The sequence below is a fragment of the Lepisma saccharinum genome, chromosome 16 (assembly GCF_977018435.1).
Source record: "Lepisma saccharinum chromosome 16, izLepSacc3.1, whole genome shotgun sequence".
NCBI classification, from domain to species: Eukaryota; Metazoa; Arthropoda; class Insecta; order Zygentoma; family Lepismatidae; genus Lepisma; species Lepisma saccharinum.
In genome coordinates this window covers 6,804,083-6,824,944 of record NC_139244.1, presented here as the reverse complement: position 1 = coordinate 6,824,944, position 20,862 = coordinate 6,804,083, and the positions used below count along the sequence as shown (strand labels likewise).

The 20,862-nt window shown below is 38.6% G+C and overlaps 1 protein-coding gene and 3 non-coding genes across 4 annotated transcripts; all 4 read left to right on the top strand.

Moving 5' to 3' along the window:
• Positions 1 to 313: 313 nt before the first annotated feature.
• RpL40 (ribosomal protein L40) lies at positions 314 to 17,928 on the top strand. Its single transcript, XM_083137136.1, has 3 exons — positions 314 to 399; positions 7,582 to 7,790; positions 17,647 to 17,928. The coding sequence occupies exons 2-3, from the start codon at positions 7,601 to 7,603 to the stop codon at positions 17,841 to 17,843; spliced, it is 387 nt and encodes a 128-aa protein (XP_082993262.1). The 5' UTR covers positions 314 to 399; positions 7,582 to 7,600; the 3' UTR covers positions 17,844 to 17,928.
• LOC146000635 (small nucleolar RNA SNORA79) lies at positions 14,274 to 14,411 on the top strand. The gene has a single exon (XR_014443509.1). It is a non-coding gene; the product is annotated as a small nucleolar RNA SNORA79 (small nucleolar RNA).
• On the top strand, positions 16,051 to 16,200 carry LOC146000637 (small nucleolar RNA SNORA79). Its single transcript, XR_014443511.1, has one exon. It is a non-coding gene; the product is annotated as a small nucleolar RNA SNORA79 (small nucleolar RNA).
• Positions 16,940 to 17,089, top strand: LOC146000636 (small nucleolar RNA SNORA79). The gene has a single exon (XR_014443510.1). It is a non-coding gene; the product is annotated as a small nucleolar RNA SNORA79 (small nucleolar RNA).
• Positions 17,929 to 20,862: the final 2,934 nt, after the last annotated feature.

Here is a 20,862-nt window from a genome sequence, read left to right as displayed (position 1 = left end):
TAATGAAGTGACTAATTGCAAAGGACATAATCAGCTCAGATCCTATTATTTCTTCATGGTATGTGACGTAAAGTTCCCGCCCAACCGTTTGACGGCGTTAGTGGCTATCACATCTCCTTTCCCACAGCCTGTAGTACACATCCTCATCTAGACATTGTTATTATTCTGGTGTTTAATATCTGCATACTGCAACACTGTCGTTTTGTCATTTCACGTGACTTTATATTGAAGTGGTGCATTCACTTGGCCGGTCACACGTCATCGCAAGCAAAAACTTCAACCGTTACCATGGTTTTGGGCCAGGGCTGTAGGTTTCTCTAATCTGTGGTTTCTCTCACACTCGTGTCCTAGGAGGACGTTAGACTTTTACGTTGCGTCGAAATACAGTTTTGCACACAGGTAAAAAAATATTTCTGTCTAGTCCATAAAATTTATAAATATGTGTAATTGAATGTAGCTAGTTTGATATTGTTAGGTCTTACACGATTACTGCTCGTACAAAAGCATTTCGCATGCGCTTTCCAATATGTCGGCCATGTATTGTAAGTATGGTGCAATCGTAACCAATGTATAAATTAGTACTTAGTTTTGTATTAAGAGAAATACATGTAGAAGTAGTTTTTACAATAATATTTGATGTAGCATTTTTTCTGTTTACTCAATTTGCAAGTGGTTGAATATGAAATTGACGCGCTCAAAAAGCAGTTTTCGATGCACGTGTCTTTGGAACTTGGCGTTTTAGAGCCGATAGCTAGCTTGATAATTATCTTCTTTATTGAATTTCAGTAGGTGGAAATGAATTCTATTCTTTTATATCCTGAAATAATAAGGAACGAGTTTACAATACCGGACCACTCTCCAATTTCTATGAAATATCGCCTAGTCACTAATTGTGAACTCCTAATCACGAATATGCTTGTAATAATTGGCGGTCAAGTAAGTAAATCGAGAAAAAAACGAAATAAACTATGTTTTTTTTTATCGTAACGTAACACAGTAGCTCCACGGAAGATGCCATTTACCCAACACGAAGAAATCAACGTGCAATACACTGTATAGTTCTCTAAGCCAAAATATTAATTTTTCTTTGTATTTATGCTAATGGAACCTAACCTAACAGGCCTAACCTAACCTCGTAGGCATTCCTCGTCGTGCATAAAGGAAGTGCCTAATATAAAAGTGGTTCCAGCGTTAGGAAAGCACAAATAATGGAGATATTTGCAAGGTATGACCTGCGTAAGCACAAGAAACTCCTATTCCGGACTATTATTGCTCATTTTTCCTGTAAAAGAATCCCAAACAGCAGCAAAACTAACACTCCTGGCACTACAACCCCAAATTTTAACTGTTTGCCTAACCTAACCTTACCCTGCATGGTTGGGGGGGGGGGGGCTATCCGTGAATGGTGTGCATGATGTCAGTGCCAAGTTTTAACTGCAGATACATGATATAGAGGCCTAAATTATTGACTGTGAAAAATGAAATAAATTGGCCACTGTCTGCTCGCTGCCATATTTTTAACTTCAGCCACATATTCCTGAGATATTGTCCACTGCATTTGACACATTTCTTTTTCGCAGTCACTAAGCCATCCTCCTGCAACTCACGGATATACCCCTCCGGCTCCCGGCCAAAGAATGCCACGATACTGAAAATGTCGATACACTCCCCAATATGCATTTTCAATGAATAGCACCTACCACACTAAAAACGCACACCCACCTTGCAATCAAAATCCCAGTACCATGTGACATGAGCCGAAACATCGCCTGACGTAACACCAGGATTGCCAACCTTCAATCTCAGATATTTCAAACACTGCTCCCAAGTTACAAATCACAAATAACGTAACATGTTCCTTCATATCACATGCAGATGGCAACAATGAAAATGACGTCATAAATAGTCCCATAAAAAAAACCTCTCATTACTCCTAAAGCTAAAAACAAGACAAATAGTTCGTATAGAACATAATCTTCAAAAATGACACAGAAATCATCACCTTATCGGGGGGTACGGAGTGTCGACGGTACCCATGGCTGAATTTAGGGCCGTTGTATTCTTTCGTGAGAAGGTAGGCTCTGTTGTTTGGTGTTCTTATATTTTTTTCAGCTGATAGGTTTTTATATATTATTTTTTCTCCTTTCCATGAATAAGTCCATTCCATTCCTCCACATGCACACACACATATGTGCGTATGTTGGAACTTAACAGGAGCGATAATTCCTGCAATTTCAGGAGCAAATATTTTCGAAATTACATATTGAGCAACTAGCCGCCAGACTCCGTTCTTATAGCAGGTTAAACTTGCCATTATTTATGATTTTTTGTAGATTTGTTTTGTGTATAAGGATTTTTGGAGCAAATTTACAATATAGAGAATGTCTCCAATTTTGTTAATATTGGTATAGTAACTAAATTTGGCCTTCTAGTCACGAATCGGTTGTTAAAATGCGGGGGTCACGTGTGTAAATCGGGGAAAAAGCCAATATAAGTGGAATTTTTTTTAGAGGTAAATCATGTTGTTTTACGAACACGATTTTAACTAAGCTTGCCTAACCTTACCGGAAATGGTTCGTGGGGCTATCCATGAATGGTTTGTGGGACTACCCATGCATTTTAACAAGAGATTCGTGATTAGAAGGCCAGGAGCGATTTTACAATACCAGGATTTTGTCCATTTTGTTTGAAATTCGGCATACTCACTAAATTAGGGCTCCTAATCACGAATCGGAAGTTAAAATTTGGCGCTCACGTGTCAAACTTGCAAAATACGAGGGTCAGTCATCGCAACCGACAATGCACAATTTCTCATTATTTATCGCAAGATTTTCAGTTTCGAATACCTAAAGAATGAAATATATATATTCCTGATATTACTACGACCCTAAAATTTAACTATGTTTCCTAACCTAACCTAACCACGTGCCAATGGTTCGTGGGGCTAGCCATAATTCAGGAATTTCTATACGTGAGCACCAAATTTTAAGTGCAGATTCGTGATTAGGAGACCCAAATTAGTAAGTATTCGAAATTTCAAACAAATTGGAGAAATTCCCTGTATTGTTAAATTATACCGAAGGCCAAAATTAGTTAGTATACTCTCTATATTGTAAATTTGGTAAATGTTTACTATCCTTCGGACACCTGTGGGGCTATGTGGGAATGGTGTGTGGGGCTACGAATATTTTTTCGAAACATATTTTTAACTATTGTAACCTAAAAATGACCCTAACTAACCTAACCTTACTGGAAATGGTTTGTGGGGCTTTGTACGAAATCTGTCCGAAGGATAGTAAACAAGTACCGTAAATTCTTACCAGATTTTTTTTTCAAATTATCTAGTCGCAAAAAACTGGTAGGCATAATTTTGAAACTGTTCTCAATGTTCAATGATTGTTTCCAGGTTTTGTAGGAGTATTAGAAAATACTATAGAATACTTGGTACAATTGTGGAAGTAAGTTTAAAACTTAAACAAAATAATCAACACATTTAAAAGCTTCAGTGTGTAGTATTATTTATTGGAGAAATTGTGAGTGTCCATGCTTGGTTTACTGTTCAAGCAGATTTTCATGCAAGGCTTTGTTATTTGATGAGGTGTTGGAATCATTTCGGGGTGTTATTTATTATTTTAGTGCTAAGAGCCTTAACCTAACAACAAAAGCATTTAGTGACATAACACCATGCCCCCTCATCAATTTCAGCTTATCATTTATTGCTATTATGATGGTTAGCCTGCAGAGGCAATAAATAATAATGCAACTTAAAAGAGCAGATTGAATATTTTTCTTCATATCAAAGATATTTGAATTGGAAAGTAAACCTCATGAGGGTTATGCATTACTGTAACATATACAGTGTAGTAGATAGTAGTTGCATTTCTTCCAAGAAATTAAAAATAATGTTGGCCCAAGTTCCGATTGTATAATTCTGCTTTCATTGTGGTACACAGGAATTTTTTACATGGTAGAATTTCTATTTGTATCTGTTAACACACACTTCGGAGTTTTAGTAATGACTTACTGTGTATTTCCTTCAGAATGTTTTCCACTTCCATACAGATACTCCCATACGATTTTTCTCTTGCAACCAGCCATTCGTTTTGGTTATGGACACTGCTGCTGCCATCTATGTCATGTGTGTGGTGCAAAAGGGTTTCGTAGTTAGGTTAGGCAAGCCTGGTTTAGTTCTGTTAGTATTCAAATAATGTTTCTAAAATGCTTTTGTTAGGTTAGGCAGCCCAGGTTTAGGGCTCTTAGTAATACAATAATTTCCCTAAATGCTTTCAATATCTCATGTAAACAGGTGCTGGTCTCAAGCACGAAACCCCTTCGAGCCTCCTGTCAGTAGTCTGTGGAATGTGTCAATTGGAAGCAGGGATATTTGTGTTACATACATTTTACATCTTCTTTTTGCTGATAAGTAAGACTTTTCAGAAAAAACAATGCTAGTTAATGTCAGAAAGCTTCAAATGTACTTTTACAATCATTTAGTTTTTAGATCTTTTTTTATAATAAATTGCACTTTTCTGAATTCGAAACAGTGGTAATTATTTTAACAAAGGTTCAAATTTACTGTAACAATCATTTATACAATTCTGCAATACTTTTGTCTTTCTTCTCTGAAATTTGGAAAAATCATAAAATATTCGGAACCATTAATGTAATTTCAGTGTGAAGACAGACTGTGGCAGAAGTATATCATTCAAGATTTACAGAGTGATTCAAAAAATCTTTGAACGTTCACACCGTAACTCTAAATGAATTGCAATATAGTTACATGCTATACATGAGTAGAAAGGAATGTAGAAAATGTACTTTGTGCATAATTTGAGTTCTTCAAAAGGTACAAAAAGACCTTCCCGCAGAGTCCATTGTCCGAGACCAAGAAATGAGACTTTGTACGAGTTTTCCTTTCACATATAGTATGTTACTGTGTCACAGTTCATTAAAGACCTATGGGATTGTGAACGTATAAAGATCTTTTTGAATCACCCTGTATTTAGGACAAGTTATACATATAAACTTTAAGCTAAAAGATTAAAAATCGACAACTTACGTGTGTGAGTATGAGATTCTTTCGTACTACGTTTCGGAGGTTACACTACCTCCTTCTTCAGGTTGAAACGATGTTATTCAGACACTTGACATGGTGCCTCGTCGTGAAAGTGAAGGTTAAGGATTTAGGTTAAAAAGTTGCTTGAAGGACACTTTCTAAAAAAGAATGTAAATTACACATCTAAAACCGCGCAATACTATAAAAACAAAAGAACATCCAAGGCTGAAGTCGGTGAACTGCTGACCAATGCTCAGGGTAGGCGAATGCACGGTGTCGGCCCATACCTGGGGAAAGAGACTTCCCCTCCTCAATTCTTCCAAACTGGGGCTCGGGAATCACCAATCCAAGGAGAAGTCGACCTCCACCTCGGCGGCTTTCCTAACCTCAGGAGTAACATGGAAGCCCATCTCGTCCCTAAACACTGCGGCTTTATCCCATTTTTTAAAGAAATTAACCCAGCCGTCTTCTAAATTCCCATCGTCCCTATTAAGTTTATTCCAATTTTTCGCGCATATATAGGCAGCTTCATATACGTTTCTGTCCAATTTATTGTTAACCTCCCTAATAACTTCCCTTTTAGCAATCTTATGTCGGTTAACCAATATGTGTTCAGATAATCCAGTTTTGGGTATGCCCTCCTTTACGTCTTTATCATGCTCTCCCCACCTAACTTGCATACTTCTCCCGGTTTGTCCCACATATTCCTTTCCGCATTCACACACTATCCTGTATACTCCCTTCCGCTCTTCAGGGTTGTTGCGCCTATCCCCCCTCCCTTTCTTATAGGATGTAAAGTGCTTTTCGATACTCCGGGGCGCTCTTACCCCACATTTTATTCCGTAACCCCTCACGGACTTTTCAATTTTCTCAGAGACCCCCTTAAAATACGGGATCCCGACAAAATATGTGTTTTTTTCCCCCTTACCTATCTCCGTTTTTTTATCCTCTTTGTCATTTTGCGATGTTTCTTGTCTAACGATCCTTTTGGCTTTCCTAGCTACTTTTTCCAGGTCGCGGATAGTGTACCCATTCTTTACCCCCACCTTCCTTATCCATTCCCCTTCTTTCTCTTTCTCTTTCTCGTCATTACACAGTCTTTCGGCGCGAATGAAAAAGTTAAGAAAAACATTTAACTTAGTCCTATTTGAATGTTGGGATCTCTTATGGAGGTACATCTCTCCAGCTAACGGTTTATGGAAGACCCCGGTTACGATCCGTTGTCCGGTTTTAGTAAGGCACAAGTCAAGAAAGTGGATCTTTCCGTTGGCCATATCTTCCCTAGTAAACCCAATCCTGGGGTCCTGCTTCCCCAATTGGTCGAAAATGCTATCAAGTTTGATTTCATTCCCTATGATGAGGATGTCATCTACATATCTCCCATAATATTTTACCTCCCCCCTCCCCCCTACATGCTCCATAGCGGCTTTTTCGACGTAGTGCATGAAGATGTTGGCCACAAGACCGGAGATGGGATTGCCCATGGCCAACCCTTCTTTTTGTCGGAAGATTTTATCGTTAACGTGGAAGTAATTGTACCCCGTAATGAGAAAAAACCACCGGACGTACTCCCAGGCGACCAAGATTTCAACGTTTTGGTCAATCAACCATCTATACAAACAGTCCCCAGCTTTGTCCCGGGGGACACTGGGGTACAGATTAATAACGTCGAAACTACAAATTACGTCCCGTTCCCCTATGGTGAGTTTCTCAATAGTTTCTTTAACCATAAGAGAGTTTTTGACACTATACGGAGTGTCCATATTCATTTTTCCCATCCTCTTAATCATTTCTTTAGCTAAACCATATCCTGGATGTGCATACATGGGGATGATGGGTCTGAGGGGAATCCCCTCTTTATGGGTCTTAGGTATCCCAAAGGCCGTAGGGATATTCCCTTCCTTAACCCCCTTAAGTAATTTCTTTTTTTCCGCGCTTCCCAAGGTAAAACTGGTTTGGGTTTTAGATGTGTAATTTACATTCTTTTTTAGAAAGTGTCCTTCAAGCAACTTTTTAACCTAAATCCTTAACCTTCACTTTCACGACGAGGCACCATGTCAGGTGTCTGAATAACATCGTTTCAACCTGAAGAAGGAGGTAGTGTAACCTCCGAAACGTAGTACGAAAGAATCTCATACTCACACACGTAAGTTGTCGATTTTTAATCTTTTAGCTTAAAGTTTATATTCAATTGTGAGTAATTCGCACATTACCAATATGTTATAAGTTATACATAGTGACTTTTTTGAATCACCCTGTATTTAGGACAAGTTTTATGTAGTAACTTTTTGAATTGACCTGTATTTAGGACAAGTTTTACATAGTAACTTTTTGAATCACCCTGTATTTAGGAAAAGTTTTACGTACTAAATTTTTTGAATAACCCTGTATTTAGGACTAGTTTTACATAGTAACTTTGAGGGGCTCCAGCCGAAACAAAGTACTTGGCAGCCCAGTGCTTTTTGCATATTACAGGCATACATCTTGTTTGGAATGGTTTTATATCCATTTTGTATATATTTCAGGAGTTACATAAAAAGAAAAATGCAGATTTTCGTGAAGACCCTCACGGGCAAGACTATCACCCTTGAGGTGGAACCTTCGGACACGATTGAAAATGTGAAAGCAAAGATCCAGGACAAGGAGGGAATTCCCCCCGACCAGCAGAGGTTGATCTTCGCAGGGAAACAGTTGGAGGATGGAAGGACCCTCTCAGACTATAACATTCAGAAAGGTTAGCATTTACAAACAATTTTATGTTTTTCTCTTTTTTTTGTATTCAGTTATAGTGTCGCAACATGACCACCAATTGGTATAAGGAGGAATGTGTAAAAATTAAAAGAAACCGAAGAAATTTGTATTTGAAACTGTTTAATTCAGTGAGAAAAGAAAGAAAGCTCAAATCTGATACTGATATTCTCCAGGTGAGGTACTAAAGAGTGCAGTGTTTCCAACCTCACCAAAGTTTCTCTTCTTCCAATTTCAACATGCAGACTGTCAAATATTCTCTAGTATTATTCCTCAATTTTAAGTGGTAAATGTTTTGTTCATTAATATGATGTTATATTGTAGTTGCTGTCGGCATGTTTTACGTAAGAATGTAAATGCTTCTTTTTTTTTGTCTAGTAAAAACACCTGTAGTAAAGTTGATACTCTAGGCTGGTCCTGAAGAGCTATGTTGCACTATATTTTTTAATGCATACATACAAGAAACATTAGTATTTTGAGTAATTTTGGCTGTCCAAGGCCATGTCCAGATTGACAGGCACTCAGTCCCGTTCTCTCCCATTGCTTTCTCATTCCGTCGAAGTCACGTCCAAGTCGTCCGAATCTACATGTCCCCTTGTAGTACGGTTGTACTTTTCCCATCAGGTATCAGCCCAAATGTTACCCACCATGCTCTGGGGTGCAGCCGTACCATACGGAAGCAGAAGGCAGACACCAAACAAACATCACAATGATTTCCACCTATTTAGTACTCATATTAAAAATGTAACATGCCATTTCTTCATTTACAATTTTTCTACATTCAATATTATTGATAAAATGTCCAAGTATACATAGTCTATTCAGTAAATGTTGCCCGTACAAAGTGAAAGTTGGAATATGGCTGCCAATCGCAGGACCATAGCGAGTTCAGGGGTGCATCTGTCGCTCCTCACAGCTCTCACCTCAGACTCCACGTCTGCCGCTAGAGGCCTGCACAAGACCTGGAGCAGACCCGTTCGCGAGACATCGCTCCTGAAATGCCATGCAACCTGCGCAACACCCTCGCTTGAGCACCTTGACTGACCATCTGCCCAGATCGTTCTTGGCAGGTATCGAAAACCCGCTGGGTACCCGCAGTCGTGAGATACCTAGTAGGTCTCAGTGCGTTCATTCAATCAACTGCACGCCCCTCCCTCTGCATGACGTAGTTGCTTCGACTAGAAACTGCACCGGGCGCACACCTGTCTGCAGTGTTGCCAACTGCAATATATTTTCACTACTTAGAAAAGGGAACTCAAAGCTTCGTAAGCCACATCACCAATGAAATGAGATTTACGAATGTTGCTACTCCGCCCCCCCCTACACACACAGATTGAAATAGGTTTTCCGTGGCACAGGATCCATAAGTACATGTCGTAAACAACCAATATACGTATAGATATATAGTGATATAGGGCAGGACTGAAACATGTCACGTTTGACTTTGAGGTCGCGAGTCGAACAACACACTGTTCTACAGCGAACACCAGGGCCGTAGCCAGCCAGGGGCATTGCCGTTACCCTCGTTTGGGGGGGGGGGGCAAGTACTTGGATAAACATGCCAACAACAACAATCACAATAATAGTAATAAAAGTAGCATGAAAGGCATTATTATCCTCATAAATCATGCAAACAGGGGGTGGAAGTCGGTTCTCACGCATTTGTGTTGAAACAGAGGATTAGAAATATTTTTTTCAGCACGTCAATTTCACATTAGCTAATAATGGAAAACAAGCTCACAAACTGTTTTTGAAAGAAAGAAAGTGCATGATAAATGCATTCCAAATTTTACATACATATAGCATGTAAAATTTCCATCTACAATATTTTCTTTTCACATGGAGCGACGTAAAATAAGAAATACATATGCTAACACTAAATTGTGTACATATTCAAAATTTCATTAAAGCATATATATTATATAAATACATTACATAATCAGTTCATCCAACTCGTAACAAACCAACATTAATAGCAAATAATATCAAGAGCCCCCATAGCATTATCTGTTTTAAAACTTTTCTCACTAAAACCGACTCCCGCTACCCCCTTGCTACGGCATTGAACTTGACGAGACTGTATAATATTTTATAATATATTTCTACTTTCATAAAATTTGAAATCAAGGGGTTGCAATTACCCCTCCATTCCCCTTCTGCAGGTGCGCTTGGCCGTCTGGAAGGAAAATGCAAGAAAAATATGAAAATTAATTCCATCTTGAGTACCCTTTAGCCCTGCTACTCTTAAATTCTGCTAGCCTGTTTTTTCTTGTACTTTAATGTTGGATCCACACCCTGGCCCCTCGGCTAGACTAAGGTTGTGAGCAATGCCCCCTGCCCCCCTCTGGTTGTGCCACTGCGTGCCTGGTTAAGGCACCATGCAATGAAAAACAATTTGTTTTCAGTGAGGAGATTTTTGTTTGCTCGATCATTCATTTAGATAAATGAAGCTGTAATATTGCGTGCATTTCCTGGCAATAAGATAAAAACTGCTTACGCTGAACTGAAATCGCTAAGTATATAAATTCTCCTTGGAGGAGAAGCTCCTCCTAGGACTTCGTAGGATTTAGTAGCTTCGTAAGTAGGCAACACTGGCTGCAGCCGTCCACGTGGTGATGAAACACCTGGAGCGACATGCTGCTGTTTCCTTCCAGCAGGTTTTGCAGGTGCCCGGGTCTTGTTAAATGCCCAGTTACCTTGTAAGCTCAGAGTGCCTTGAAGACCAAGAACCTGGGTAAAGACGCAAGTCGACTCGTTGCCGTGGGCAGGCGAGCAGGTATACCTGTCCTTGCGTGCAAGCGGGCAGCGGTTAGGTAAAAGGCAGACTATGCTGGCCTCTGTCTGCCGCCAATCCGGACAATGGAGGTTGGCTGAGTCCCGGATGGAACGGTGCTTTATGTGACATGTGCTGCCGATTCGGATGTGGCCCAAATTTGGGCAGCTGTAAATAATGTAGACTTCAAAGGCTGACACATTGGACACACATTTACATTCTCAGATAATGTGTTCAGAGTGAGTGAGTGTGTGTGTGTCAGTCAGTCACAGTCCCTGATATGAAGCTTTCTAAGGCCAGCTGCATCCCTCATGTGAAAGAAATGATACTGCATCATTTTTGTCTGTTAATATGGGCTCTTGTGTCGGAATATTTGTTCTCAGAGAGTTCACCTGTGCATTCATCTTGAATTTATGCTTTGCAACCCCACCTAAGGAATCACTCGCTTGTCATATTATTATGGATAGGGGCATTCATATTTTGATGGAAACACGAAATGTGTAATAACAAGCTTTAATGTTCATTTTTCTTGTTTCTGATATGTGGTAGATGTATTTTCCTACACTGAAAATACGCAAAGTGAACTACAAAATGTGGATTACCATAATTAACCATGAAATTTAGAGTTTATTTACCAATGTGACACTTTCTGAAGTCTTAATTATCCTGAGAGTTATGCAATTCATTGAATATTGATAAATTCTGTTAAGTATTTGAGAAGAAAAAATATCCTCCTTTACACAGGAATAAACTTAATTGTCTGATAACTACATAAAAGTGCTGTTGCAAGGGAAATGTTTATTTTGTCTTAAGTGTAGTGCATAATCAAATTTATGGTTTTATTCACCATTTTAACACCAATATGTTGATCTTGTATTCATAAATATGTGGCCCTAGTTGTGGGTGGTATCTAGAAGACCAGATATAATTCAATGAAATAATAAATTTGGTGGCCACATGATGAGGAAGTGCGTATTACTCACTATAAAATACAAAATTGCTCATGACCAATCCTTCTTTCTGTTCAAAGATCTCATCAAGTATAAAGGAATTTCTGAAAAAATAGAAAAACAATGAAAGGATATGGTGTGAAATGTGGAATGATTGAAAAATGTTTTACGGAATATAATAAAGGTGGAGAGGAACGAAGAAGACCCTGAAGAACAGAAAGGTGTGTACAAAATTGTATGCAAATGCGGGAGGGAACATGTAAGACAAATGGGAAAGTGTTTTTTATAGATTCCTTAAACCTTATCCCTATTTAACACTATTTCATGTGACACCATGTCCAGTGTCTAGATATCTAGTTAGACCTGAAGAAGGAGGAAGCATTTTTTTTTTTATTTGGTACCCAACTTTCTGTTGGACGTTTATCTGTAGAAAAGTATTTGCATAGTTTATTCTTTGTAACAAATACATAATAACAAAGGAAAATTTTCTGTGGATCTTTTCTTGCACACACTTCTGTTATGTAACAATTTGCCAATGAACGTTACAATGTGAGTGAAACAAAACATTTACAATTCATTGGCTTGAACTGCCTGTAGTATTTCGGAAAGTAATGGACATGCCTTTGCATTCTAAAGCCTAACACCCACTGAGATGCAGGGAAACTCTGGAACGGAGCTTCTGTTGTCTGATTTTAATAACATAATAACCCTTGGCTCTACAGCCTGTAAGGGCCTTGGTCTATCTCCTGACTGCCAGTCTCCCTCCCACAATCCTACAGGTGTGGAGATCTTCAACTGGTTGTAACATTCGTACTCGTGGACCAAGGTTGACTTAGCACGGGCCTCTCTGGAACAGACTCCATAATGTTTACTATAATTCAGTCCAATCTGTATAGCAGTATGCAAGAGTCGTCGTCGCCCTCCACATAGATAGGACTAGTTCCAGTTTTACCCATAATGCTAACCTTTTCCTCCAGCAGTGTCACGAGACTCTAAATTACTCTCAGGGTTCGGGTGTATGTTGCCAGTTAAAAGGGTAGCCAATGGCTTGACCAGAGCGATACACAGGATTGACTTTAACATATAAAATTTTATTGAACTACAAAGTTCAGAAAGAAAACTTAGACTAATACAGAGAGGTTATGAGTTTACATTAAGGTAACAGGACTTTAGACACAGAGATACAATGGATAAACTTAGTCCGTACTCAGTTTACCTTGATACATAAGGCCCTACGTTTACATATTAAACCAGTTACTAATCTGTCCTAAAATAATAATCCTATTAGAGCATAATTTCTTCCCTTGCGGTGGGAGGCTGGGGGAAGTAAAAGGAAAGCTGATTAGTCACTTCTCTCATCCGAAAATGGAGCCCTTACTACTCATGGCCTCTCGCTGGTTAGGGTGGAGCGAGTCTCCTTTGCGATGCTTGGTCTCTCGCCGTAGCTGAGCGCACCTCATCTCGCCCGAAAGTGGAGTCCTTCTCCCTTTCTGGTGTTTGGTCTCTCACAGTAGCGGAGCACACCTTCTCTTGCCTGCAGGCGGAGTCTAACTCACTTGCCAGCCAAATTTTTGCCTTTATATAGGGTCTGTAATGCTAGCGAAAACAGTTGGAGAAGAAATAAATTAATAAAAGTATATTCCTAAAGTAAGTTTTCCAAAATAGAGATGGAACTCATTTTTTTAGATACATACAATTCTCAATTTCTTAGATTCTTGGAAAGGTCATAAAAATATAGGTGTGACATGGGGTCATCACGTCAAACCCCCAGCCGTTATAGGAGATATCCATGACAGGGTTAAGCTACTCACTTGTAGCTCCCCAATTTCCTCACGATGGTGGGTTGCCACCTGTCCTAAACACAGGCTGAAAACCCACAGACTGAACCCATGCCGTCCCACAGTCAAGAGTGCAAAACACAACACCTTAGACTGCATATCCACTGAGGAGGACCTGTTGTCTGTTTCTAATGAAATCAAATTGTGTAACGCCCTTTACAGGGGAATGCACGGAACTGTAGTGCCACCCTAATTTATTTTTTAACTTACACTGGCCAGGGTGTCCTTTTTGTTAGTTTTTCCTTGTTTTTTGTGTGTATTGGTGTGTGTTAAAGTCAGTGGATAAGGTTACAAAAAAACCGGCAACATTGCAAGAAGGGGAAGTTTTAGCATCTTTGGGGAAGGGCAGGACAACGAGATAGTGCTGACAGGAGTGAGGGTGTATGTGACAAGCTGTGGTTAAACTTTGCATATTCACATACATGGATGCAGGAGACACTTTGGAGAAGGAGTTAGTGAAGTGCGACTGGTGTGCACGTCGCGATGGTGAGTGGGAGATAGATTTGAACCACTCCACAACATTTACTTATGCCCATAAGTTATGTAAAGGTTACATATAACTTATGTTTGTATTGTATGAGCTATGCCAGGTTAATATATGTATATATTTTCTTACGATCAATAAAAATCTTTACAGGTTCAGAACTAAATTTCATGTTATTTACATATGGCCCACCCCACAGAACCGAACTGTGGAATTTCCGGGCCAGAAGTCTAAAGATTATCTTAAAGTTTATCACCTACTGTGATGCTGGAAACACATCTGTTTCTCCACTTTTGTCAGTGTCTCAGTGACTGTCAAGCTTAACTCCTCAAGTTCTTTTATGGAGCAAAATCAAAGACTAGCATCTGGCTAGTTTAGATGATCAAAAACTTAGTTGCATTTCCAGAACTGATATCTGAAATCCTGATGGCCTGTTCCGTGTGCCTGCTTGCTTGTATCTACAGGCACGTTTTTAGGCCATCACAGAATAAAAAATGGGTTGCTTCACCCAGAATTGCTGCTTCGGCAAGAGCTCTGTCTGGCTTTGCGGACCCAAACAGTTTAAGTACAATGAAAATGGCTGCTCTCTCTGCCAGAGCTGGAAAAGAGTATAGGAAAAACATGTATATTAGGAATATGACAGATTAGTTATTGTTAGTTTTACTGATCGGATATAACTGGCATGTAATTTAGTGCAAAATTTTGCGATTTTGTAAATGTTATGAATCACCAAAGGTATAAAGCCGGCGTCTTAAGAAATGTGACAGTCTTTGTGTGGCTTCTGTTTTCTGCAGTCGGCAGTTCATCAAATCAAATTAAGATATGTATTTTACATGTTTCGAAAATTTCAATTGTCTAATGCACATGTGTTGATTAAATTTGAAAGTAGAACCAGTTTACAATCATATAATGCATTTGCCCTTTGGTTATAGTTAATCGCTCTCTCCATGGGCATGGGAGTCGAATGGGTCCATCGACTTTCCCCCTAGAAATTGGCATCATTCTTTTCAAAGCAGAAATATTATTTTTATTGTTAATAACAGAAATAAGTTCACATTGGTTAGTCTTCAGTCATATCAATGTAATAAAAAAAAAAAAAAAGATTTTATGTTCCCGGTTTTACATTTTCACGCATTATACATTCAATCTTCATGGTCCCAACACACCATAATGCTGTAGAATTTTCCTCAGTTTTACATTTACCTGCATGAAAAACTTAAAATCGATGTTCCACTGTAGAAACTAAAATGTAAAAGAATTAATGAAAAATAGTTGTTCTGGATATTCACTGGGTTTGTGGCCGGAATAGCATGATGATAGTAAACAAGAACGTTAATAATAAATTTCAAATAAAATTTATTTAATTAGGTTATGTTATTGTATAATAACAATTATAACTGGTAATCATTATTATTTCTTTTACTGTTGTAATTAAGTATTTCAATGTTTAAAATTAATGTACGCTTCATTTCGACCTGCAGGAGTCTTATCAAAAATCGAAACTGTTGGTAGATCAACATTGCCTTAGAAAATATTAGTACTGTATTGTCCCGTATATCCGAATCGTAAAGATCCAGGAAGTTCCCAATTTTTTGAAGGTACCTTTTTCTCTATATCACTAGCCTCTTGGATGGCGCAGTGGTAGCATCGTCGCCTTGTAATCAAGGGGTTCCAGGTTCAATACTTGGTGGAGGCACATGGTGGTTTAAACTGTAGATCCAGTCCCGATTAGCCTTACTGTTCATGAAGCAGACTTATAACACCAACTCAATCAATCCATCTATATCACTTTAAAATTTTAAGTGATCCAATTTGTATTCAATCTTTTATAACAAAATAAACTCTAAGACAATCTTTATTCTACTTGTTTACATAGGAAACTTGGCCAAACCAGAAGTTCCATCCCTGCCTTTGACAATCAAATTGTCAGATTTTTTTGTTTACCCAGGAACAACCCCCTTTCGAGGAACATTTACAATTTTATAATTAAAAAAATATCAGCAGCTGGGGTAGAGAGAACCTAAAAGTAATTCAAGCACCTGAAACTTTTTCTCCTGTGCTTTTTTTCTTTTTTTTCTTAAAATATGATATTAAGAAAGCCATGAATCCATCTAAGATGAAGTTACAGATATTGAAGTATGATCTTAAAACTTTTAATTTATTAATTAATACAAGATTCGACATGATAGCATTGTAAAACCTGATGGCCTGTTCCGTGTGCCTGCTTAATTGTATTTGCTGGGACGTTTTTAGGCCATCACAGAATGAAAAATGGGTTGCTTCACCCAGAATTGCTGCTTTGGCTCAGGCCAAGGCAAGAGCTCTGTCTGGCTTTGCGGACCCAAACAGTTTTATTAGAACAATGAAAAGGATAATTTGGAAAACATGGCAGATTAGTTATCGTTAGTTCTACTGTTCTAAGTGTAAAATTCTGCCATTCTGTAAATTTTATGAATATGAAATGTAACAGTACTGTTATTTTGTAGGGGTTCCAGATTTGGGTCCCGACCTGAACGTGGATGTTGTTTTTGGGTGTTTCTTAATCAATGTTATGATATCACTCATCTTCATCTTTGCGGTTAGCTGAAAAGTGTCAGAAAGACAAAGTAAAACAAAGTAAATCAATTAAACCTTGTAACCAAGAGGTCCTGGTTGAGGCACAGTGATTTGGATTGGTTTTGGGAATGTAAAGGGTGACCTTTTTTTAAATTCACCCAAAAGTCAGCCTCTCTTGCACATAGTACACCCTGGGCTGCATTTTGCAAACTATTTAGGCTCTTGTGCCTGGTCTGACAGAAGTTTAGTTGTTCATTTTCCACATTTGTTATGCATGCTAAGCATCCAGCTTTTAATTAGGGTATGGAGAGTTTTAGTCTTCTGACAACAGTGTGTTATGGTATTTGCCTCGGTGCTAGTTTCAGAAAATGAGCTTTAATATGAAGTGAAGGAGCTTTCTCCTGTATTAAGTGATGAATGCAAATAACCAACATGCTGACATGCTAATTTTTAAAACAATCAAGGATCCCAGAAACTATAGACCTGCACATAAAGTGGCACTAAACGCTTTTACTTTGATAGCATTGTAAAACCTGATGGCCTGTTCCGTGTGCCTGCTTAATTGTATTTGCTGGGACGTTTTTAGGCCATCGCAGAATAAAAAATGGGTTGCTTCACCCAGAATTGCTGCTTTGACTAAGGCCAAGGCAAAAGCTCTGTCTGGCTTTGCGGACCCAAACAGTTTTATAAATAATACATGTTCATAATTGAAGTTCCCCATTCAGAGTCCGTTCAAAGCATTGGATTGCAGTGAAGTTTGGAATAGAGGGCATGGGGAAGTGAATGCTGATAAAAAAAATAGTACAAATTTTCACCGGGAAATGTGTGAAATCTGGTGCGCATCGTCTTGGGAAACACTTCATGCGGCCATTGATCATTGTCTTGCAGTTCGAAAGGGTCATTTACGTTGATGGTGCACATATTGAAAACTGCTGTACCTGACATATGCTCAAAATAAAGTTTGCATATCTGACTTTTGGTTGTTGATATTACAGCACCACATTTCCACCTGCTGGTGAATATTTGAACTATTTTTTTTCATCTGCATTCACCTGCACATGGACTATAGCCTCTATACAAGGTTTCACTGCAATTTGTTGCTTCGAAAATGTTGCATAGGACTCGCGTTTAGGGGAACTAGTTATGAGCACCGAATATCTTTGTTCTAAAATTACGATCATGAACACACATGTTGTACAGTTTCTAAAGCAAATTCCTCTTTTTTCTCTTGCTTGTTCTAGAGTCGACCCTTCACTTGGTGCTCCGATTGAGAGGTGGTGTCATCGAGCCAACTCTTCGTATTCTTGCGCAGAAGTACAACTGCGACAAGATGATTTGCCGCAAGTGCTACGCTCGCCTCCATCCCCGTGCCACCAACTGCCGCAAGAAGAAGTGTGGACACAGCAACAACCTCCGACCAAAGAAGAAGCTGAAGTAGACTTATTGCAGAGTTCCCTATGTGTGGTCACCAAAATGCTTTCATTGTTTAATCATATGGGGTGAAATAAAACCTGGTTATTGAATAGCTGCATTTCATTTCGCTTGCAAAATAAGAGTAATGATTATATGTGTCGTTGAATTTAGTTTGTGTGTGTGAAAGGGGTCCAGTACACAAGTGGCGTAACTTCATTTGAGACAGAGGCACATTTTAAATAACTTAAGTATTATGTTTAGCTGTTGGAGCATAAACAGTGGTGCCTCTATGAACAAGAATTTGAAACTTAGGTGAGATTTACTTCTAGCACTGAAATGTTGATACTTCAGATTTGTAAGTTATAAATGTAACTCCATTTCCACGAAAAGTGGAGTTACGCAACTTGTGCTCCAAATCCCTCAAGTGATCTGTCCAGTATTAAGTTTATTTCTGTGTAAAGGAGTCAATTTTTGTTTCTCCAATATTAACAGCAGAATTAATCAATTTTCCGGGAATTGCATAACTCTCAGGATAATTCAGACCTCTGAAGGTGTCGCGTCGGTGAATAAACCCTAAATTTCGTGTTTAAGAGTTAATTTCGCATTATTTCGTGACAAAACATGGTCACAAAATGCATCTCACACCTTTCAAGAACATGAAAAATTAACACTACAATGTGTTTTTTCAAATTTCGTTTTTTCGTCAAAAACGAAATATGCATGCCCCTACTCATAGGCCAGATGAATGGGACACATACCTTATGAACCTGTCGGTGACAAGGAACAAAACCAAAATCGTATGTTCACCAATCTCAGTGGTGGAGTCTAGCACAGCATCATGCTATAAACCCAGGGGTCCCAGATTCAAAATCATGCCTGTTCATTGGTGTTTTTTTTTATTTTTATTTCTGGCTACTGTCAGGCAAGACCTTGCTCTATCCAGCATGTGGCATTATAAAGAAAATATCATCTTGGATGAAGATGCGGAGAGGTAGGAAGCAAGTAGATGCTCTGTTCAGGGTTTGAAAATTTGTCAAGATTGTCATTCTCCATAAAGTATTTAATTACGGAAGTCTGTATGCTACTATCCTAATATTGAAAATCACTTTCTTTAGCATTACTGAACACTTCCGCACTTTCCAGAATTCAGCAGTGTGCATCGCACTGGTACACCAAAAATGACGTCAAATTCTGTGAAATTCTGAAAGTTTCATACTGAAAAAAATGAAAGATTCTGAATGCGCACTCATACCTGCATTTATGAGGAAAAATTCACCATCAGTGACTAAATCACATAAGATATTTCATGAATATCATATATGTTCCCTTAACGACATCTTATTTTGCATGTGCACTACAAATATAAGTGGTATTCTTTTGTAAAAATATTGAATATGGCAAATGGATGCTTTCCTGCATGTTGCAGCAGAAGATGAATGCATGTTTTAATGCATCTTCATACTTTATTTCACTTTGTGCAAGTAAAGGAGCAGTAGTATTTAAAATGTCGACAGTTTATGCCTGCATCTAGTTTATTCGCTCTCCGTGCAACAAAATCGGCATGACATTCTGTACTATTGCCTACAGAACGCATATCACGAATCAGAGCAGCCCTAATGGCTCAGCACTCTGTTATTATAAAAGACTGCATTTGAGGTACAAACTTAACCAGATTAAATGACAACGAAATATGTTTTCTAGACCCATAACAGCCGTGATTGAGAATGGCAGACACAAGGGAAGATAGAACTTACCCTGCTCGGGCACGCAGAGCCTCGAACACCTCTCTCTCCCCCTCTCAAGACCTCCAGCTCTCCTCTAAAAGCCATCTGACCCTTTTCCGATCACTGCCAGCCTTTTTTGTGCTATGCGTATTTCACCACATTCACCCGGCAGTGACCGGACATTTACCTGCTAAACTCCTTTCTCATCATCTTTTGAGTTGCGAGACTCATACCTGCACAGACAGACATTCAATGATTCTAAGTATTACAAAACTTATTAATACATGTAAATCACATTTTGTGTAGGCCATACAGCAACTGTATTCACCGGGAAAATTTCGTCTTTGTACTAATGTAATTGAATAGTCTTGAGCAGGGTGCGAAATTCCAGGGGGAATTCCCCCACCAAACTATTCTGGGGAGGGGGTTGTTCTAACAAACATTAACAATTAGTTTTGAATAATATCGAACACTTACAAAGAGCCTCATCTCTAAAGACACTGAACTTAGCAATCCCCAGAACACTGAAATTATTAAGACTTGTTATTTCTTCTCCATTTCTCATAGCCTTTCGTCAGCTACCGCAAAGTATATAAATATGTAAATAAGACATGTAATAACATTCAGATGTGAATCTTGCGTAGGAATTTATTATCTTGATATGTGTCTTCATTTTTAGGGCTCCTCCTAGCCATGCAAATCGTTGTTCATAGCATTAGCAGTATATTAAAATCTACAATTTGCAATCAAATTTTGAATGTCCAGTTGATTAATTAATTATTTAATAATTGACAAATATTTAATGGACCTGTTCAAGTGTGAGTGTTTCTGTGTGCTCCTCCACCCCCCTCACACACACTAATCTGCTGTGGATTCGCACCCTGGTTTTGAGAGTAGCAATTTTACTCTGGTCATAGGAAGAGCTAGAATTTAAAACTAGTCCTGATTATAATCTGCAATATACTATACATGTGTATATGCAAAATTTATATTGAATTATAATGCCTTGAGGAAAATTGAGGTAGCCCAGAATGGAAATTGATGATATTCAACTTGACGTCATCACGCAGTTTACTCTGGGAAGAAATCTGGCAAACAAATTCACGTGTGTGAGAAGCCTTCTTAAAGCGAAAAAAATTGCTATATTTGAATCAGTTCAGCAAAGACCACACACACAATGCTTACCCAGCATGTTTTCAACACATCTTCTCCGTTTGCCTGAAAAATGGTGATTGTTTTTGTTGTATTCCCTTTGATGAAGTGAGATTTGGAAAATATAACACACACTCTGGATTTCTACAAGGTGAGGCATGATTTCTT